The sequence below is a fragment of the Pseudochaenichthys georgianus genome, unplaced genomic scaffold, assembly GCF_902827115.2.
Source record: "Pseudochaenichthys georgianus unplaced genomic scaffold, fPseGeo1.2 scaffold_447_arrow_ctg1, whole genome shotgun sequence".
Taxonomy (NCBI): Eukaryota; Metazoa; Chordata; class Actinopteri; order Perciformes; family Channichthyidae; genus Pseudochaenichthys; species Pseudochaenichthys georgianus.
The window spans coordinates 1-22490 of record NW_027263012.1 but is presented as its reverse complement, the minus strand read 5'-3'; the positions used below and the strand labels follow the sequence as shown (position 1 = coordinate 22490).

Sequence of the window (22490 nt, the reverse complement as noted above, 5' to 3'; positions counted from 1 at the left end):
TTGTCAGCTCCACCAATGAGGAGCCGCCGAGCGTTCGTGGTTTTGGGGATACGAGCGACAGAGAGAGATAGAGGAAGAACAGAAGGTACCTAGTAGGTCCGTGTTATCCCCAATTATTTAATCATGTGAGGGATTGAAGAAGCTTTTGTTTAATCAACAACATGCAACCTGATGTTCTTTGGAGGTAGATACCGAGGCTGCTAACGGGAGGAATGCAGAGAGGAGGTCATTTCCCCCGGAATGGGGAGGTGGGAGGCAACGGCCCCCGCAGTGTTGTTAGCTAGCTAGCGAAACAGAAGAACTACTGGATGGTATTTTCAAAATAAGACAAACTCTGACGAGAACAGGGTTTACTTGGATGACATTCTGGGCTTGAAACATGTATTCATACATGTAAACCTCTTATAAACAAATACATGACATGTGTATGAGTATGCCGCAACGCGCCGTAGTATTCTTTCTTGAGATAAGCGTGATCGGAAAACATACCGCTTTTATTTTGAAGTGGACTTTGCCGTATTCCTAGCCCAACGGTTGTTAGCTTCTGCTAGCTTGACACAAACAAGCAGGAGTGAAGTTACAAAGCCTTGGACCAAAACAAGACTTTACATCCTGTCGCTTTGGAATGAATGGGACATACTTTGCTTCACTGATTGTTATTCGGATAAAATGCCTTTTAAACCGGAGGGACTGTGGAGTATCTGAAATCGGAGCCCCAGGGGAAAATACGGTACGTTTGAATTAGTAATATTTCGGCGAATAACGGTAAAAGAAAATGTCTGTTTCTGTTACTCACGTGTGCCTATGGAAACGCCACTCATTAGGAAACATGTTTCTCTCCTGTTGAAAGTTGTTCTTTCAATTTAATATAAATTCATTCAAAAGCATGTGTTTGATACTCCATTTTCTTGTTGATTTTATAATAATATCGGTTGATTTATTCGTGTATTTACACCTTCTATGTAACTTGTGTGAACCACAGTGTTGCTTTATCATGTGTAGTTGTTTTCATCACTAAGTGTGTACAGGGTATTCCTTGGGGTCATTTTGGACATATCTACACTATTTGTTGGATTAAGCTTTCATATTTATGCTTTAATAATAATGTTATATTCCTACGAACATGTTTGTTTTTGTTATTCACTTGTGGCTATGGTAACGTTACCCATTATTTAGTTTTGAAAACATTCTCCTTCTATTATAAGTTTTGTGTTTGCCTTTAGTTTAATGTAATTTAAACTAGCATAAGTATTTGATACTCCTGAATTGATTCGTTCGCTTTTTATAAAGGTATGTAGTTCCTTTCTTTTACATCTTTAATTCTCTTGGCAACTTGTGTGAATCCCAGTGTTGCTTTATCAAAATGTCGGGGTTTTGTTCATCATAATGTGCAGAGTTGGTACATTGTGTTCCTCGGGGTCATTTTGGACATATGACTTCTCTACTCACTGTTTAGCTTTGAACATGTAGCGAAGGGTTTGGTGTATGATATAAATCCTTATTGGGTCAACGCTTCTACATCGGGGAGTATTTCTCATCTGTAACCGGATACGAAATCATTTTGACAAGGCTTCATTCTCCACTGTAGCCCCATCCGTTCTCTTTTTCTAGATAGGAAAGACGCATATCTTCTTGGTGGGTAACTACCATGTAAAGCACCTTATGAAAAACATCACCACGCCTTTATGGACATATCTGGACTGATCTTTTGTGATAAGGTTTTAAAAATGCACCTGGAAAGAAGTATTGACATTTGAACTGCATTTAAATCTGGTTTAAAAATGCTAACTTAGTTACGGTACGGTTTGCATTTCTTTTTTACCCCGCCAGGTTTGCTGTGGAAGATGAACATGAACTGTCCAACTGTGACCGACAAGAAGAAGCTCTTGTAGCTGGCGGAGGACAGCCTGCCGAACTTTCCCTCCTCCTCCTGGGATCAATGACCGGACCCAACTCCCCGAGCCGGGCCGGCACCTCTCCAGCCAAGCTGAGCAGGCATGGCCGCTCAAAAAGCTCCAGCTCTCACTGCCTGCTCCGCTGCAGCACCCAGGTGGACCCCTCCGCCTCCCCGCCCAATAACAGCTCCCGGTCCCCTGGGGAGGAAGAGGAGAAGGATGGAGGGGTTCTTTTCTACGTGAACAGGACTGGTTTCCCCATTGAGAGTGTAACCTGGGAGAGGATGTGGTCCCATGTGGCCGCGGTGCACCCTGAGGGCCACGAGATGGTGGACAGGATACAAAATGCTGCATACCTTCCCAAGGTAAGAGAACTTTTCGCAGCCCTTGTCAGAATACAGCAGAGGTGCCATTTGAACATGTTTCTGAGTGAAGTTAGCCTCTGTTTGGAATGTGTTGTCATAACGGCAGCAGAAATATGCTTGTGGTGCATTCAGTGCTAATAGAGTCTTTATGAAGGGTTTCCCTGCAGGGTTCCTGTGGCTCCTGCACTATGAAGGACTCCAAAGGTCTCTGCACTTGTTAGAGTTGTAAACAGCCCTGTTGTGCTATGCTGTGGTAATGGATGAGTGTGAGAGGCACTCATACCTCTTTCACACCAACGGTGATTCGGGGCCGGTTCGGAGCCGGAGCTTGAAAAGCACCGGGTTTTCCCGTTCACACCGCAGAGCCTCTTAGCTCCGGAATCCGGTTCGTTTCAAGCACCAAAAAATTGTGCGGCTAGAGCAAAAGCACCGCATACGTCACGCTTACGTCGAGGCGGGGGCAGGGGCGGGATCAACTCCAGAACAACAACAACAAGCCCGCGTTTTATCCAGCTTGTACACAACGATGGAGAAACTTAACAAGCAGCAGCGGTCCACTGAAGAGACCAGCTGGCTGCTGGGAACCTGGTCTTCCGAAGAGGTGCAGAGGAAGCTGGAGCACAATCGGCCATTGTTGTTGTTGTCGGTGTGAGGGGTTTCCGCGCGCTTTGGCTTTATGAAGCAAACGGTGACGTCATGACGCAAACGATGACGCAGCACCAGTCGGACTCTGGGCGGTGTGAGAAGAGCCGGAGCTAAACCGAAGAACCGGTTCTGAACCTGAAAAGCTCTAGCACGGAGCTTGAACCGGAGTTGCGTTGGTGTGGATGAGGTGTCGGTGTTCTTCCTGTAGGCCTTAGAGGTCTCGCTGCGGGCTGCCGTGGAGCTGGCTGTAGTGTGTCTGAGATGTTTCATCGCACATGTCTCAAAGCCACAAGTCACATTTTATAATGCTTTATATGTTTCTAATCCAAACCCCTGTGTATTCCTTTTATAAATGTACTGTATACAGAGTAGTAGCGCGTTGTCATGGTGGCGGAGCTGAGACAAGCATACGTGCTTTGATTGGAAGATGAAGACATCGGGGAAAGTCGGTTCACTTTGCCGTCGATCCCCTGATCGTTGATCTGTCCAACGATCTGCTGTTATCCAATATGCTTTCATTGATGACTAACGGCATGGTATTATATTGCAGCTGTTCTCGTCTCTCTCGGTGTTGTTCCGCTCTGATGGTCGTGAGAATGTAAACTTTACATTTCACACTCGAAGTCACGCTCTCAGGTGCGCACTCATGCTCTCTGACATGCATCACGTTACCACGATGCGCTAAATCGGGCTGCCGGCCGTCGTGTGATGTTAGTTCTGCCTTTCTAAATATTCACAGACAGTGTCTGACTGACTGACTCACACACACACACACACACACACACACACACACACACACACACACACACACACACACACACACACACACACACACATGTATACATCACTTCAGGGGACATTACATTGACTTACATGCATTTCCTGGAGACTTATCCTAACCAAGTCTTCACCCTAAAATTAATGATGCCCTTATGGGGACCTCCATTTTGTCCCCATAAGGGAGGCGAGTCCCCACACGTGACTGTGTCGACAGATTTAGGTCCCCACAAGTATAGTAATGCCAGGCCACACACAAACACACACACACACACACACACACACACACACACACACACACACACACACACACACACACACACACACACACACACACACACACACACACACACACACACACACACACACACACACACACACACACATCCCTGTAGTGTCCATGTGTAAGACCAAGCCGCTCCAGGGGTGTTTTGCTGATCCTGACCTCTGACCTCTGGCTGCCTTGTTGAGTTGAATATCAGTTACAGTAACTTCAGTGTCATGTGACTCAAACTTAAATCTTCGCACGACAACCAGCTGAAGAAAAGCTTAGTTTCAGATATTCAAGGTAACTTAATTAAAACATAAAGAACAGGCCACTCGGTCCAATTCAGCATGGGTATGTTATCTACGGTAATACACCGCTGTATACATTATAATATACATGTTGTATCTTGTTAGGTTTTTACATTTTCAGTCATTCTAATGTATGTGTATACAAATAGCTGTACTTTAAAAAAACGTTGTTGGTTTTCTTTCTTTATTCATATTGGAGCAACTGTCAAAAACCCCGGAAATAAACCAAACATTCTGATTTACAAGTGAGTCGACTAATCAAATACAATCTGTGCTCAACATCAATATAATGATGGATAATCAGTGCATCTTATATATCAGGCCTTCCAAAATGTTCCCACACCACGCCGCTCCTCCGCTCCCTCCACTGGCTTCCGGTAACTGCTAGAATCCACTTCAAGACCCTGGTACTTGCGTACCATGCTGCGAATGGATCTGGCCCTTCCTACATCCAGGACATGGTTAAACCGTACACCCCAGCACGTGCACTACGCTCTGCATCAGCCAGACGACTCGCTGCACCCTCGCTGCGAGGGGGACCCAAGTTCCCATCACCAAAAACACGTGGGTTTGCTGTCCTGGCTCCATGATGGTGGAATGAGCTCCCATTGACATCAGGACCGCAGAAAGCTTACACACCTTCCGGCGCAGACTGAAAACTCATCTCTTTCGACTCCACCTCGAGCGATAGAATGACTAACAAAGAACTGCTAACAGAGCACTTATATACTAATAAAGGACTGGCTCCTCTAAAGCCAGTTGAGCAGCACTTGAAACGATTGGCTCTTTGAAACCTGATGTTCTTATATGATTCTGTTTTCCTCAAGGTTGTGTCTTCCTGGTCGAATGTACTTATTGTAAGTCGCTTTGGATAAAAGCGTCAGCTAAATGCAATGTAATGTAATGTAATGTAATCAGGCAAACACCCAAGTGCTGCATGTTGCTTCCTAATCGAGAAGCTTTACTTCTTTTCCCTGATTTCATTTATTGTGGATTTATTTTCTGAGTGCTGATCGGACAGACCAAGCTCTTAAAAGATCTTTCCCAATGCTCTTGTTTAGAGACTGAACTCTGAACGGATAATGTTCTGCTCGTCTGTATCGAGCAGTATCATCTGAGAAGCCCTCGCTGAAGGGGAAATATGTGCAGATGGAAACGCTTCCCACATGATGCACATCTGCTGCCGCCGCCCCTCGGCCCAGATTCCCCTCATAGTTCTCCTCTCAGTGATTCCGATGAATGCTTGCTGTGTTCCCGGCCGTGGAGGAGGGACTCTGCTCGTTGTCTCGCTTCACTAATTGGCCATGTGGTCGTTAGTGACCCGCTTGGCCGGCAGCAACAACATCCCATAATGTTGTTCTTGAGAGAGACGATGTGTGCACACAAACACAACGACACAAGTGAACATACTGAACACACGCGTGAACCTGTTCCAGTCCCTATAGTTTCAGATTTAACGTATCAGTTGTTCATTCTTTTCATGTAATCGTTTATTTGGCAGAGACCACGCAGCACAGTGATGAACACGTAAAACATTCACATGTGTCGAGCGTAACGGTGCCAGATTTAGCTTTGAGCTCATGTCCACCCGCAGTCCCTCACACAGCGTTTAAGAAGATGACATTTTACAAACATGGCAAAAACAAAATACATGATATGACAAGTATTTACGACATGGTAATACAATGTAGCAGCTACGAGATGTAAAGTGCAAGAGGAGGTGTGTGTGTGTGTGTGTGTGTGTGTGTGTGTGTGTGTGTGTGTGTGTGTGTGTGTGTGTGTGTGTGTGTGTGTGTGTGTGTGTGTGTGTGTGTGTGTGTGTGTGTGTGTGTGTGTGTGTGTGTGTGTGTGTGTGTGTGTGTGTGTGTGTGTGTGTGTGTGTGTGTGTGTGTGTGTGTGTGTGTGTGTCAGATGATTAACTAACTGTAAGTGCTCAGATGCTCTTGACAGAACTAACTTGTTTCTCTTTGCGCTGAAACTCGACTATCACGTGGGCGCATGTTTGTGTTGCTTTGCCATGACACGGCAATGTACAATAGGAGGGCTGTACGCATGCACCAAGGTGTCCGTTGGCTTACATTGTTGATATGCAACCTGTGTGTGTGTGTGTGTGTGTGTGTGTGTGTGTGTGTGTGTGTGTGTGTGTGTGTGTGTGTTAAAAGCAGGTGGTTACTACAGATACAGACTCAGATACACTCAATGACCCAGATGATTAACTCACTTTAAGGTACCGTGAAAGAGAATAGGAACAACTTTGTAATTAGTAAAAATATGCTATTCGATAAATATGATCTAGCAGAAATTAGTCGATTGTTTCTGGTGTCGGTTTTTGTGCAAATTATTAAAGGTTCTGTGTGTAACAGTTACCAATAATTAAATTACACTTTTTAGAGTTACCTCAAAAAATTAGGCCAATAGTGATTAGAATTGAAGAATGTATTTCAGTCCGTGTTTGGACATGAATAAGAAAGTAAAAGTAGATGAACACGAGACATACGGTCCCGTCAGGTGGACTGTGCGCGTCCCTGTTGTTGTCAGCCGGTGACCCGTGTCCACGCTGCCGCTCTCCGTGTCCTCATTAACAGAATAGACGTGTTGGCGCCGAGCGACCGAATAATCCCTCTAATGCTATCTGGGTAGTGGATAATCTCTGGATACCAACTGGACTACGCAGAGGACCTTTAATGCTCAACCGGACTGGCTTGAACTCGCCTGAGCAAAGATCAGCAAGTCAACTAGAATAGCAAACATTTTGAGTGTCTCTAGAATGTGCCATTATTCACGTTCCAATCATTTCTGAGGGTTTACTTTGTTTTTATTTGAATTAAAATAAATGACTGCGCCCCATAGAAAAGTTGAACGAGTGTCTCGTGTACTAGATGTTAACTAGATGGTGACTGGACAAGAGTAGGATCCACAACTACCAGTACTGTAGACAGTAGGAGAAACATTTTTCCATCATCCCTTGTGGTTCCATTCTTCTTCTGGATTAAAATGTTTCCGTTCAGACTATGACGAGAGGATTATATTTAGGATCTTCTCTGACTTTTCTTCTCCATTCTTACAACATCTGTGAGACATCTGTGGGGTTATGCCCAGACGTTACTAATCTCTAGGTCCGAATGAATCAGAGCATCTAATATATTTGTCTAAATCGCAATTGTTGTGTTTCTGGACTGGACCCTAAAGCTGGAAGCCCGCCAACGTGGATTAGTTCACACGGATGCCCTCTGAGGCAAAGAGCGACACGGCATAGGCGGGAATCATCTTCAATGCGCTTGAGTGTGATGACTGTAGTCCGGCAGCAGACACAAGCCACTTCTTACATGCTGCTGTCATCGCTGAAGGAGCGAGTCCTTGTGAAAAGGCTGCGAGAGAGTCTTATGTCCAGACTTTGCTTAATCATGTCTTTCTCAGCTGTCTCTCTTGCCGCACACACACACACACACTCCGGCATTCCTCCGGGATGTCCCGCTCTAAAGATATCTTGACGGCAGGAAATACGACCCCTCTCCCTCTTCTCTTGTTACCGTTTTTAATACCGAGCTAAAGTGCTTCGGAGGTAATCGAAGGCGCTGCTATCTGTCGTAGTTTGTGTTTCACTTTGACGATGTCTATTGAACTGAGTTTATCTAAAAGGCTATGCGAGTGAAATAGAATTGTGTTTGACTTGTTCCCGCAGATATGTTATGATAAACCACTAGCCCAGGTCACTTGTTCAATGGCTTTGAAGTGCTTCGACAACATATTCAATTGCAGACTGAAAACCCATCTGTTTTGACCGCACCTCATCCAGTGTTTTATATATTTTAATGTGCTTGTAGCATTCTTCCTTTTGAGTATTTGTATACATATTATTATATTTGAGTATGTTCACAGTATCGTGACATTTTTTTTTTTACATTACGTTTTTTTTACATTACGTTTTTTATGAATTGAACAACAGAAAAATAATCGTTAGAATAGTCGACTAATCGATCAAATAATCGCCCGATTAATCGTTTTCAAAATAATCGTTTCCCCCCAGCACTAATGGTCACATGTACTTATTGTAAGTGGCTTTGGATACATGTAAACAATGTCATGTAACGTTGCCAATGGATTGACACCCGTGAAAGTCAATGACTTGTTGAATCTTGGTGACTTTAGCCCCGTATTCACGTTATAATACTCTCCTAGTCTTTTGGCTTTTCTTTCTCCAATGGCCTTCTACTCCACACTCCCCATTTCCTTAACACGATCAAAACTCAAACACAAGAAATGTCATACAAGGATCGTATAAGACATCCCTCTTTCTTCTGTGTCTCGACACCTCCTCTGTGGGGGGTTGGCAGCTTGCCTCCTGGCTCTGGATTGGGAGGCGGGTCAGAGGAAAAAATAGATCTGGGCAGAAAAGAGGAAGCATGGGGGAAGTCATGAGAAGTTGATTAGGACGGGGTGAGAGAGGGAGGAGAGCAAGAAGGGAAAAGGAAGGAGAAAACAAAAATGGAGGGAGAAAACAGGAAGGGTGTAGAGACAGATTAATTTCCGATCCAAACTGGGAGTATGATGTGATGCTGGCGTCCTGAAAGAGAGGTCTATCACTCTGGCTCTTATAGGGATACGGCCATGCCACATTTAGATACATGAATGTCAATGTAATGCTATTAAACATGTTTTATTATCCTACTAATTAGATTCCATATTAATACAGACGATCAAAAGCAAGATGAGTAGAATGATGGGTAATAGTACATTGATAGACGACAAACACATCGTATTATTAAAGGCGTTTGTAACAATTATCTTTCAAAATATTCTTTGTTACGGAAAGAAATGAAAATCATCTGCGTCTGCATTCCGTGCATTCCTACCGTTGGATTACTGACGGCGGGCGAATGACTTTGTTTACATGTTTATGTCTGTCTGGTTCCCAGGGCAGCGTGCACACGGCACTAAAATATTTCACTCCTCATAATAACGGCAAGTCTGTAAGTCCCCACGGTTTGGAGATGAAACGCTGAGACGGCTGTTACAGATTCTCAGACAACTTCAAAGGACATGACGCATAGTGACGAGTGACAGCTGGGATACCGCAAGTGTCACGCTATATTTCATTATTATAAAGACACTGCAACATGTGAGTGCAGCAAGCTCGCATAAAGTCGTGACAGAATAGTAGCCTTTTTGTACGGAGGAAGGAGAGCAGATACGGCGACGGCTTTAGAGTGTGTGTGCCAGAGGATGCTGCCAGTGTGTAACGCCTTAGTGAGGACTTTACAACGTGGGAGATTATGCGGTCGTAAACCCTGCTATTTACTGGTGCTGCTGGCAGACTGGTTTATGGGCTGAATGACTGTCCACTGGCCCGAGACCAGTCCGTTGATTGTTTTACTCACTCAATGGCTGACGGATGGCGGTCTGTCGCCTGGCTTGAGGGCTGATCTACTGTGTGTACTAAAGGAGAGGCTGAATGGATATAATGTCCGGCAGCGGCTCAGTCAGCAGGGGCTTGGACTGGGAGCCGTAGGGTCGCCGGTTCAAGTCCCCGACAAGACCTAAATATGGAGTGTGGACTGCTACTTAGAGAGGTTCACCTCCTGCCCTGCCGTGGTGCCTTTGAGCAAGTCTCTGACCATTGCATGTATGATATATGTGTAATGTGTGTATATCAGGGTGTCCGCGGGGTCTTAAAAAGTATTAAAAGTTGATAAATCAATTTAGCGAAAATTAAGGCTATTAAAAAGTATTAAACGGCATTTTCCAAGGTATTAAGAAGGTCCACAGCAATGACATGAAACACCCTTTAATTTACTGAAACAACATGTCGGGAAACCCCCTCAAGGCGGCCCCATGCATAGCGTGCCATAAAATGCTGCTTCTTATTTGAAGTTTCGTTGCCTTGCTCCGCTCTGTGGGGGGGGGGGGGGTTATCTGCTGGTGGACTACCTGAGAGACATACAGCAGGAGACCACGCCGTCCACCGCGGAGAATAAACAGAAGGGCAACCATGAAAACCATGCTCCGGGGTCTTCTTCGCTGCTTTTGGTGTATTTTGTGGCGGCAGCAGCGCCACTTACGGGCCTGGCATATGTACTACAGCGTTTCCAGCATTTCCAGTGGTCTAGTGTGAACGGACACGTTAATGAATCAAATGCGTGTGAACGGAAGACTTTTTTGCGTATGCGTTTTACTGTATGCGGCCCCTCGTGGGGCCGGGGTCTAAGCCAAACTATATCCGGTCACAGAGATCTGCTATTTTAAAGTAAGTTCAACACATATCTACCCTAAATATAGTCTATATTAAGAACGAGAAAAGTCTTAACATATATATCGTTTTTTGTAACCGGTTAGAACTCGAAGTTGCGATGAGGTCTTAAAATGTATGGAAAGGGTCTTAAAAAAGGTCTTAAAAGGTATTAAATTTGGCTTCAGGATTCCTGTATATACCCTGGTATATGTAAAGCGCTTTGAGTCATTGAAAAAGCGCTATAATAAATGTAAGGTATTATTATTATTATCCCCCTTCCCCCTCACTCCCACTGCTCCTGGTGCTAGACTCCTGGTGCTATGATGGGTTAAAAGCAGAGAGCACTATTCTATTCTATAAATAATTGCGTTATTGGCCGAGGCAGTTTCCAACGAGGTGATGGGAGGTCTTCTGAGTGGAACCCAGGACATTTTAATGGGTCCCAAACAAGTTTTTGATTTTCTGAAAATCCAGAAAAACGCCAGAAAACCAAAAACTGTTTGTGGCGCTGAGAGGAAATCAGCGGTAATTGACATGCGTTAGTCACATGCGCTGCAAACAAATCCAGCTCCTGTGACTGTCTTGGGGGAAAATAGGGCGCATTGATAGTTAGTTCAGTTATTGGTCAGCATCACTGGGTGACTTATAAACTGCCTCCAAAGCCAGTGCAGATTGAATCACATATAAAGTTGGGAATTTTGAGGATCCTTGAGTGCCTTAAAGCATGTACGATGTTTTGTGTTAAAGCTGTCCATAATGTGTACATCTGTCCGGTTAGAAGAGAGGCAGATTCTACCATGTTTGATAAATGGTTGCAGTTTATTAGTAGATCTAGAAATAACCCTGATGATTGTGAAATAGAAACCCAGCACAACATATGCAGTCCGGTTTTCTTCCTCCTCACATCCACAGGAAATGAAACGGCTGCTGCCACACACACACACACACACACACACACACACACACACACACACACACACACACACACACACACACACACTCCAGCTGCCCGTGTGTCAGAGGAAGTGCTGCTTTTTGTTTAAGGCTGACTCACTTTGCGTCCTTTCACGAAGCCACATCTCTGGCCTCGGGTTCCCTTCTGAAACGATCTTGTTGAGGTGAAGCGTCTGCAGAGTCAGCAGCAGCGTGGTTTCGTTTCCCACCACGGGACAGATAGAGACAACGATGCGTGTCATTTCCATCTCAGTCAGTACTATCTGTACCACAACTACCACTATGGCAGCAGGCAATAGCTGTATCACTGTCTTGATATCTGAATGCTGTCTAGAAGCTTTTTAACCTCGATAGGAATTACATTTTGATAGAGAAAAATACATGTTTCTACTAGGGTTGCCAGAAACTGACCATGATCAAAATCGATTATTCGGCAGCCCTGGCGAATAATAATCGATTATTCGCCCCGTTCCCCCCCCCCCCCCACCCCCCGCGGGAGAGAAGAAAAAAAAAACTCAGACAAAAGAAATTCCGTTGTTTTCTTTGCTTCCTCCAAGTTTACAGTAAAACAAACTGGTGGTGTGACCAATGGCCATTTACAATTATTAATACTATTACTATTATTAGCATATATATATTTATATATATTTTGGTTGAAACTAAGCCAGAAAAAAATAATATTCCATTATAGAGACTGTAACGAATATTCGAATAATCGCTGGCATCCCTAGTTTCTACATTCCTTCAACTTTAAATCTAAAGATATATTGAAAAGTACGTATATATTATATTATAAGATGAATTGTATATGTTTGAAGACATGTTCTGGTCTCATGAATATAGGTTTGATAACATTCAGCTGTTGGAAACACACAACAACGACTCACGTGTTTTATTGAAAACAGCTAGAACGAGTTTGTAATATGACTTTTTCTTTTCTTATAAATTACAAAACCACTATCGGCAAAGAACGTATTTTTAGACCTAAACAAAAAAGCGATAACACACGCTTTGTGAATGCATGTTTCCCGATCACACCGAAGCACACACACTATTCAAACTGGACACAACCAAAGTAACTGCAGGTGCTTTCCCACTGACGAAGGACGTGACGAAGGACGTGACGAAGGACGTGACGGTGAGTTCTGTTGGACTGGAAACACTAATTGACTCGGACCACCCTGCTCTCGGCTAAACGGGTTTGACTCTGAAGCTTTGAATACAATGTTCTTGATGTGAGAGACGTGTAGCCAGCGTACGTATCGGCAGTAATGAGTCACGGGACATTGAGATAATAACCTGTCTGTCTCTCTCTGCAGCACCCGGTCCCCTCAGTGCCGACCTTCAAGCCGTCCATGTCCGTCCCTGATTGGCTGGTGGCCGTCCAGAACTACATGAAGGCTCTGCAGTATCCTTCAGTGCGGAAACAAGGACACATGTTGCCATAATAACCAACGCCACAGTGAGGGCTACACGGGTCCCTCTGTGTCTCATCACATGTGACTTCTTCATGTCTCTTCTACATCAACATGTGTCCCCTCTTCTTCACGTCTCTTCTACATCAACATGTGTCCCCTCTTCTCCATGTCTCTTCTACATCAACATGTGTCCCCTCTTCTTCATGTCTCTTCTACATCAACATGTGTCCCCTCTTCTTCATGTCTCTTCTACATCAACATGTGTCCCCTCTTCTTCATGTCTCTTCTACATCAACATGTGTCCCCTCTTCTTCATGTCTCTTCTACATCAACATGTGTCCCCTCTTCTTCATGTCTCTTCTACATCAACATGTGTCCCCTCTTCTTCATGTCTCTTCTACATCAACATGTGTCCCCTCTTCTTCATGTCTCTTCTACATCAACATGTGTCCCCTCTTCTTCATGTCTCTTCTACATCAACATGTGTCCCCTCTTCTTCATGTCTCTTCTACATCAACATGTGTCCCCTCTTCTTCATGTCTCTTCTACATCAACATGTGTCCCCTCTTCTTCATGTCTCTTCTACATCAACATGTGTCCCCTCTTCTTCATGTCTCTTCTACATCAACATGTGTCCCTCTCTTCTCCATGTCTCTTCTACATCAACATGTGTCCCCTCTTCTTCATGTCTCTTCTACATCAACATGTGTCTCCTCTTCTCCATGTCTCCTCTACATCAACATGTGTCCCCTCTTCTTCATGTCTCTTCTACATCAACACGTGTCCCCTCTTCTCCATGTCTCTTCTACATCAACATGTGTCCCCTCTTCTTCATGTCTCTTCTTCATCAACATGTGTCCCCTCTTCTTCATGTCTCTTCTACATCAACATGTGTCCCCTCTTCTCCATGTCCTCTTCTTCATGTCTCTTCTACATCCTACATCAACACGTGTCCCCTCTTCTCCATGTCTCTTCTACATCAACATGTGTCCCCTCTTCTCCATGTCTCTTCTACATCAGCATGTGTCCCCTCTTCTTCATGTCTCTTCTACATCAACATGTGTCCTCTCTTCTCCATGTCTCTTCTACATCAACATGTGTCCCCTCTTCTTCATGTCTCTTCTACATCAACATGTGTCTCCCTCTTCTCCATGTCTCTTCTACATCAACATGTGTCCCTCTTCTCCATTGTCTCTTCTCATTCCAAATTGTTGTCCCCTCTTCTCCATGTCCTCTTCTTCGTCTCTTCTACATTCCCTACATCAACACGTGTCCCCGCTTCTTCATTGTCTCTTCTACATTAACAGTGTCCCCCTCTTCTCCATGTCTCTTCTACATCAACATGTGTCCCCTCTTCTCCATGTCTCTTCTACATCAACATGTGTCCCATCTTCTCCATGTCTCTTCTACATTAACATGTGTCCCCTCTTCTCCATGTCTCTTCTACATCAAACATGTGTCCCCTCTTCTCCATGTCTCTTCTACATCAAACATGTGTCCCCTCTTCTCCATGTCTCTTCTACATCAACATGTGTCCCCTCTTCTCCATGTCTCTTCTACATCAGCATGTGTCCCCTCTTCTCCATGTCTCTTCTACATCAACATGTGTCCCCTCTTCTCCATGTCTCTTCTACATTAACATGTGTCCCCTCTTCTTCATGTCTCTTCTTCATCAACATGTGTCCCCTCTTCTCCATGTCTCTTCTACATTAACATGTGTCCCCTCTTCTTCATGTCTCTTCTACATCAACATGTGTCCCCTCTTCTTCATGTCTCTTCCACATCAACATGTGTCCCCTCTTCTTCATGTCTCTTCTACATCAGCATGTGTCCCCTCTTCTTCATGTCTCTTCTACATCAACATGTGTCCCCTCTTCTCCATGTCTCTTCTACATCAGCATGTGTCCCCTCTTCTTCATGTCTCTTCTACATCAGCATGTGTCCCCTCTTCTTCATGTCTCTTCTACATCAGCATGTGTCCCCTCTTCTTCATGTCTCTTCCACATCAACATGTGTCCCCTCTTCTTCATGTCTCTTCTACATCAACATGTGTCCCCTCTTCTTCATGTCTCTTCTACATCAACATGTGTCCCCTCTTCTTCATGTCTCTTCTACATCAACATGTGTCCCCTCTTCTTCATGTCTCTTCTACATCAACATGTGTCCCCTCTTCCCATGTCTCTTCTACATCAACATGTGTCCCCTCTTCTTCATGTCTCTTCTACATCAACATGTGTCCCCTCTTCTTCATGTCTCTTCTACATCAACATGTGTCCCCTCTTCTTCATGTCTCTTCTACATCAACATGTGTCCCCTCTTCTTCATGTCTCTTCTACATCAACATGTGTCCCCTCTTCTCCATGTCTCTTCTACATCAACATGTGTCCCCTCTTCTTCATGTCTCTTCTACATCAACATGTGTCCCCTCTGTGGAAAGAGACTCTGAAAGTTTCAGGAACAAAGATTTTCTCTCTTTTTGATCCATTTCTATAAAAACCTGTCTGAAATGAGCTGATCAGATTTTGGCCACTTTGTGATGTCATAACGATGTGTTGTCTTGAGTAACCATTAGTCAATCAGCAACCAAGGTACCCCCCCCCCCCTTATCACCTGAATGTCCTCTAGAGCTCCATTGAGTTCTTTGTAACCAAATGTCTCTCAGAGGGGCGTGGGGAGGGGCTCCTTGTTTTCATCTGAAGTAACAGACAGAGAATCAGCACTTTGGAAACAGGGCTGAAACAGAGGGGATTATGGGTAATGCTGCAATGATCTGTTTGGTGTTTCAGCCAATCAGAGACAGGCTCTGTATATATCTGAGACCTGTGATATAGTGATGAAACACAGTATAATGGGGGACCTTTAAAGTGATTTACAAACCTCATGAGCACTTCAGTCAACTTCTCTAAACACTGTGATGTCCCTAACATTTCCATCAGATACAACCACACAGGAACCCAATTCTTTGAGATCAAGAAGAGCCGTCCTCTGTGTGGGTGAGTGCACTGCAGCTTTACGAAGGACACGCAATGACAATCAATTCAAACTAAAACCACAGAACAATCCATTTATCGCAATCGGCACATTTGGCCCTTACCCTCTTCCGTACGTCTCGGCATATGCTGTGACTTAATGGTGTGAACGTGGCTTGGTGTGAACGTGGCTTGGTGTGAACGTGGCTTGGTGTGAACGTGGCTTGGTGCGTCGCGACGTGGCCTTGGGGAAAAGGGTTGCTGGTTAAAGTGTGGGTTTGATGGCGAGGTGCCAGTCACGGGCATTGAGCAAGGCACCAAACCCCCAATAGTGAACATTAAATGTCGTCTATGGGATTCATAAAGTCGTAATCTTAAAAGTGTTTTGCAAATTGAACCAAATATAAATCAATGTTTCCGCAACATGGATATCAGCAGTTAGTAAAACCAAGTCATGTGTGGAGTACCATCCAACTCAAAATGAAATATATTTGAGTGTTTTGATCAAGTCCCGTACAGAGCGCATCTCTTTCCCCCTCATCCTCCTATTGCTCATATTTTAAACGTGTCACTTGTTCTTCCTATTCACCCTCCTGCCTCTCCCCCCTGCTGCTCCTCTTCCCTTTGCCTTTCCTCGATTCCTCCTCCTTCTTCCTCTTCTTCATTTCCTCCTCATCCTCCTCTTATTCCAGGTTAATGGAGACAGCAAGAGAGATGATCAGAGAGTCTTTGCCAATCAAATGTCTCGAGGCTGTCATCTTGGGAATGTATCCTTTCCTGTACTCTCTCACACACACACACACGCGCACGCACACACACACACACACACACACACACACACACACACACACACACACACACACACACACACACACACACACACACACACACACACACACACACAGCACTGGGCCAGAAGGTTATTTTATTATCTGTGTGTGGGTGAAATCAATGGGACATGCTGCTCTAATGTCTTAATGCCCCCCTCCCCACCACCACCCTTTCCAGCTCGTACCGTGTTGCTTGGCAACAAGCCATCTTCAAAGTTGAACACACACACACACACACACGCACACGCACATACAATTGAGGAGCTTAGTGTTACCCCCGGAGCTTAAATATTAGAGCAGCAATCTGTACTTTCTCAGATTCAACACTGAATTTACGGAAAACCTGCGATTGGGTTTTGACCAAACCGATTTAGTTGAAAATGAGAAAATGTGCCTGATTTTTCACTATTTTTAAATAATAGACAAAGCAAAAATAAATATGTGTGTGGTGGAGAAACTCTCTCTGGTGAGAACACAGGGATTTCAGTCTTTGCAGACCATTTACATGCACTCAAAACGATTTAACACACTACAGGAAAGGGAAAACCCCCAAAAGCCTAATAGGGCCTCTTTAACTTGACTTGCTTTAAAGGGAAAACATTTAATAATATCTTACCAAGAAAATTGAGATTGCCATTGCATTATAATCACAGTATCATTGGGATATTAAGCTCCATCCAAATATAATATGCCTCACTACAGGATATGAAGGAGCTGACATGTGGCGTGTGGCACAGACTGTTGGGTATTAGTTTTCTGAGGATTTTGGCATGTCGACCTGGAAACATTTCCCTGTGCTTCTGTGAAGTGACGGTCCAGTTTCACATGTGCTCGTTTCCCCGTGGCTTTTCTCCAGGGCTGTCAGGGTGGCAGCAGACCTGACAGTGACTCAAATTCAGACTGACTTTAGCCTGCAGATGAAAGGAAGAGACACGCAGGGAAATGGAGGAAAGTGGCAAGAGACCAACAAAATGAAGTGCCACGGACATATGACCGGAACGGGAAAGAAAAAAACCGACAATCTATGATTGAGTGTTTCACTTCCTGTCCTTTACACAACCTCATACTGTCATATCAGCACGGCACAGTGTCACCTTTCACCAAGCTCTGAGGTCATGCACTGAAAAAGAAGCTTCCAGGCCCCAGTGAGAATTGAACTCACGACCCCTGGTTTACAAGACCAGTGCTCTGACCACTGAGCTATAGGGCCTCACCTGTCCCGAGACTTCAATGACCAATATTTGAAATGCTAATAACAGGAGAGGACATGCCCTGTTTGCATAACAGGTATTGTTTAAATAGTGTCAGAGCAACCTAACCAGTTGGCTCTGTCAGTGACTTAATCTGCATATCGTTCACTGAGCTACAGAGTCAGTTTAAAAAACTCAAAAACATGCAATCACATATTGAATAGGGTGAAAAATAACACGTCTGCTGCCTGTCAGGACAACTTGGTATCGAAAAGTAGATCAACTTAAATGTTTTTGAGTGACAGCGTCTTGAAATCCTTTTCCACAGATTCACTTAAACAATGCATGTTCTTATCCATATCATTTTGGATTTGTTTGAAAGTAATAAAGAGATATAGGGGAAGATAGTTGTAGAAAGCTTTGAGAAAGAAGCAATGCGGGGAAGAGGGATGAATAGTAACAGTGCTTTCAGGGAGGAGCGCTCCAGAGGCTCTGAGACCAGAGCCTCGAGCTCATACTGTCAGCACCGCATGGTGTCACCTTTCACCAAGCTCTGAGGTCATGCACTGAAAAAGAAGCTTCCAGGCCCCAGTGAGAATTGAACTCACGACCCCTGGTTTACAAGACCAGTGCTCTGACCACTGAGCTATAGGGCCTCACCTGGTACCAGACTTCAATGACCAAAATTTGAAATGCTAATAACAGGAGCGGACACGCCCTGTTTGCAAAACAGGTATTATGTCAGAGCAACCTTACTAGTTGGCTCTGTCAGTGCCAACCGGACCATCAAACAACTCGGGTGCACCGATAGAGCGGTTAACTCGGACACTCTTTTGGCTGACGTTAAGGCAAGTAGCAATGCTGTCTTCCACGACAGTGCTTTCAGGGAGGAGAGCTCCAGAGGCTTGAGCTCCTACTGTCATATCAGCATGGCACAGTGTCACCTTTCACCAAGCTCTGAGGTCATGCACTGAAAAAGAAGCTTCCAGGCCCCAGTGAGAATTGAACTCACGACCCCTGGTTTACAAGACCAGTGCTCTGACCACTGAGCTATAGGGCCTCACCTGGTACCAGACTTCAATGACCACATTTTGAAATTCTAATAACAGGAGCGGACACGCCCTGTTTGCATAACAGGTATTGTCCGGACCATCAAACAACTCGGGTGCACCAACAGAGCGGTTAACTCGGACACTCTTTTGGCGGACGTTAAGGCAAGTAGCGATGCTGTCTTCCACGACAGTGCTTTCAGGGAGGAGAGCTCCAGAGAACTGCCAGTGGTTCCCAAACGGTGTGCCGCGGCACACTGGTGTGCCGTGAGGCAAGTCCGGGTGTGCCGTGGGATTTTGTGACAACCATATGTTATTATTGCAATATACAACTACACAAAAATAAAAAAAATGTAATTTACTATATCAGTACTTTGTAGGTTTATATGTACGTAATCTGCGCGACTTGCGGTCCACATCTCCACGTGCAGTGCTGCATACACATGGCTGAGTCAGCGATAACTCTCGAGGGGTGGAGGTATGCCCATTATTTGAGTTCATCCGAAGAATAGACAGGAATGTGACGGCGAGGTGCAAACTGTGTCCAGGGCCAGAAGCTGTTATCCACTGCTGTAAACACCACGTCAAACCTCAACAAGCACCTGCAAAGAACACATGCTAAGGTGGAGCTACCGCACACGCTATTTGTTGTTTGTTTATATCACAGTCTGTTCTTCTTCTCTGTCTTCCGGTTGTTGCGTGTTTTGAATGACGAATACACACTACCGCCACCTGCTGGTAAGGAGAGTTACTTTTTTTTTAGTAACGACCCCATCTCTGCTGAAATGTTACATTTATAATTTGTAGTTCAGGACCATGGACAATGCAGCTTCTTTGCATTGACAGTTCTCTGTGCTGAATTTCCTTTGTCTCATTTTTTATGTTGTGACCTGTCTGGTTTAAATGAGTGTGTTGCTGCTTTGATGAAGCCTAATTTGATAACGTTTCAAATTAATTTCTGAAATATTTCGTTAATAAATATTTCATGAGTAATATAGTTGTCTTTGTCACATTTTATTTGGCATTGGTAAATCATTATGCACATTTACAGATATTTTACATGATATCGGTGATAACACGTGTTATAAGGGCTATTTTGCACAATAGGTGTGTCTTGAGATTTTTACTTGTCCTTTGGTGTGCCTTGGGCACAAAAAGTTTGGGAACCACTGCTCTAACCACTGAGCTATAGGGCCTCACCTGGTACCAGACTTCAATGACCAACATTTGAAATGCTAATTACAGGAGCGGACACGCCCTGTTTGCAAAACAGGTATTATGTCAGAGCAACCTTACTAGTTAGCTCTGTCAGTGCCAACCGGACCATCAAACAACTCGGGTGCACCGATAGAGCGGTTAACTCGGACACTCTTTGGCTGACGTTAAGGCAAGTAGCAATGCTGTCTTCCACGACAGTGCTTTCAGGGAGGAGAGCTCCAGAGGCTTGAGCTCCTACTGTCATATCAGCACGGCACAGTGTCACCTTTCACCAAGCTCTGAGGTCATGCACTGAAAAAGAAGCTTCCAGGCCCCAGTGAGAATTGAACTCACGACCCCTGGTTTACAAGACCAGTGCTCTGACCACTGAGCTATAGGGCCTCACCTATCACAAGACTTCAATGACCAAAATTTGAAATGCTAATTACAGGAGCGGACACGCCCTGTTTGCAAAACAGGTATTATGTCAGAGCAACCTTACCAGTTGGCTCTGTCAGTGCCAAACGGACCATCAAACTCGGGTGCACCGATAGAGCGGTTAACTCGGACACTCTTTTGGCTAACGTTAAGGCCAGTAGCAATGCTGTCTTCCACGACAGTGCTTTCAGGGAGGAGAGCTCCAGAGGCTCAACTGGTTCTGAGACCAGAGCCTCGAGCTCCTACTGTCCTACTGAGGTCATGCAATGACAAAGAAGCTTCCAGGCCCCAGTGAGAATTGAACTCACGACCCCTGGTTTACGAGACCAGTGCTCTGACCACTGAGCTATAGGGCCTCACCTGGTACCAGACTTCAATGACCAAAATTTGAAATGCTAATTACAGGAGCGGACACGCCCTGTTTGCAAAACAGGTATTATGTCAGAGCAACCTTACTAGTTGGCTCTGTCAGTGCCAACCGGACCATAAAACAACTCGGGTGCACCGATAGAGCGGTTATCTCGGACATTCCTTTGGCTGACGTTAAGGCAAGTAGCAATGCTGTCTTCCACGACAGTGCTTTCAGGGAGGAGAGCTCCAGAGGCTCAACTGGTTCTGAGACCAGAGCCTCGATCTCCTACTGTCATATCAGCACGGCACAGTGTCACCTTTCACCAAGCTCTGAGGTCATGCACTGAAAAAGAAGCTTCCAGGCCCCAGTGAGAATTGAACTCACGACCCCTGGTTTACAAGACCAGTGCTCTGACCACTGAGCTATAGGGCCTCACCTATCACAAGACTTCAATGACCAAAATTTGAAATGCTAATTACAGGAGCGGACACGCCCTGTTTGCAAAACAGGTATTATGTCAGAGCAACCTTACCAGTTGGCTCTGTCAGTGCCAACCGGACCATCAAACAACTCGGGTGCACCGATAGAGCGGTTAACTCGGACACTCCTTTGGCTGACGTTAAGGCAAGTAGCAATGCTGTCTTCCACGACAGTGCTTTCAGGGAGGGGAGCTCCAGAGGCTTGAGCTCCTACTGTCATATCAGCATGGCACAGTGTCACCTTTCACCAAGCTCTGAGGTCATGCACTGAAAAAGAAGCTTCCAGGCCCCAGTGAGAATTGAACTCACGACCCCTGGTTTACAAGACCAGTGCTCTGACCACTGAGCTATAGGGCCTCACCTGGTACCAGACTTCAATGACCACATTTTGAAATTCTAATAACAGGAGCGGATACGCCCTGTTTGCTAAACAGGTATTGTGTCAGAGCAACCTTACCAGTTGGCTCTGTCAGTGCCAAGCGGACCATCAAACAACTCGGGTGCACCGATAGAGCGGTTAACTCGGACACTCTTTTGGCGGACGTTAAGGCAAGTAGCGATGCTGTCTTCCACGACAGTGCTTTCAGGGAGGAGAGCTCCAGAGGCTCAACTGGTTCTGAGACCAGAGCCTCGATCTCCTATTGTCATATCAGCACGGCACAGTGTCACCTTTCACCAAGCTCTGAGGTCATGCACTGAAAAAGAAGCTTCCAGGCCCCAGTGAGAATTGAACTCACGACCCCTGGTTTACAAGACCAGTGCTCTGACCACTGAGCTATAGGGCCTCACCTATCACAAGACTTCAATGACCAAAATTTGAAATGCTAATTACAGGAGCGGACACGCCCTGTTTGCAAAACAGGTATTATGTCAGAGCAACCTTACTAGTTGGCTCTGTCAGTGCCAACCGGACCATCAAACAACTCGGGTGCACCGATAGAGCGGTTAACTCGGACACTCTTTTGGCTGACGTTAAGGCAAGTAGCAATGCTGTCTTCCACGACAGTGCTTTCAGGGAGGAGAGCTCCAGAGGCTCAACTGGTTCTGAGACCAGAGCCTCGAGCTCCTACTGTCATATCAGCACGGCACAGTGTCACCTTTCACCAAGCTCTGAGGTCATGCACTGA

At 45.1% G+C, this 22490-nt stretch overlaps 1 protein-coding gene and 8 non-coding genes across 9 annotated transcripts; 1 reads left to right on the top strand and 8 right to left on the bottom strand.

Moving 5' to 3' along the window:
• Positions 1–57: 57 nt before the first annotated feature.
• Positions 58–19157, top strand: LOC117442618 (tubulinyl-Tyr carboxypeptidase 2-like; the record flags this gene model as incomplete). Its single annotated transcript, XM_071202452.1, has 6 exons — positions 58–730; positions 1831–2260; positions 12761–12849; positions 15796–15852; positions 16521–16633; positions 18986–19157. Coding segments are annotated over exons 2-6 (752 nt in total), but the record flags the coding sequence as incomplete, so codon positions are not given.
• trnat-ugu (transfer RNA threonine (anticodon UGU)) lies at positions 17796–17868 on the bottom strand. The gene has a single exon. It is a non-coding gene; the product is annotated as a tRNA-Thr (tRNA).
• trnat-ugu (transfer RNA threonine (anticodon UGU)) lies at positions 18432–18504 on the bottom strand. Its single transcript has one exon. It is a non-coding gene; the product is annotated as a tRNA-Thr (tRNA).
• trnat-ugu (transfer RNA threonine (anticodon UGU)) lies at positions 18836–18908 on the bottom strand. Its single transcript has one exon. It is a non-coding gene; the product is annotated as a tRNA-Thr (tRNA).
• A 1266-nt stretch (positions 19158–20423) lies between the features above and the next one.
• Positions 20424–20496, bottom strand: trnat-ugu (transfer RNA threonine (anticodon UGU)). The gene has a single exon. It is a non-coding gene; the product is annotated as a tRNA-Thr (tRNA).
• Positions 20497–20815: 319 nt separating this feature from the next.
• Positions 20816–20888, bottom strand: trnat-cgu (transfer RNA threonine (anticodon CGU)). Its single transcript has one exon. It is a non-coding gene; the product is annotated as a tRNA-Thr (tRNA).
• Positions 20889–21243: 355 nt separating this feature from the next.
• Positions 21244–21316, bottom strand: trnat-ugu (transfer RNA threonine (anticodon UGU)). Its single transcript has one exon. It is a non-coding gene; the product is annotated as a tRNA-Thr (tRNA).
• A 331-nt stretch (positions 21317–21647) lies between these two features.
• Positions 21648–21720, bottom strand: trnat-ugu (transfer RNA threonine (anticodon UGU)). The gene has a single exon. It is a non-coding gene; the product is annotated as a tRNA-Thr (tRNA).
• A 355-nt stretch (positions 21721–22075) lies between these two features.
• trnat-ugu (transfer RNA threonine (anticodon UGU)) lies at positions 22076–22148 on the bottom strand. Its single transcript has one exon. It is a non-coding gene; the product is annotated as a tRNA-Thr (tRNA).
• Positions 22149–22490: the final 342 nt, after the last annotated feature.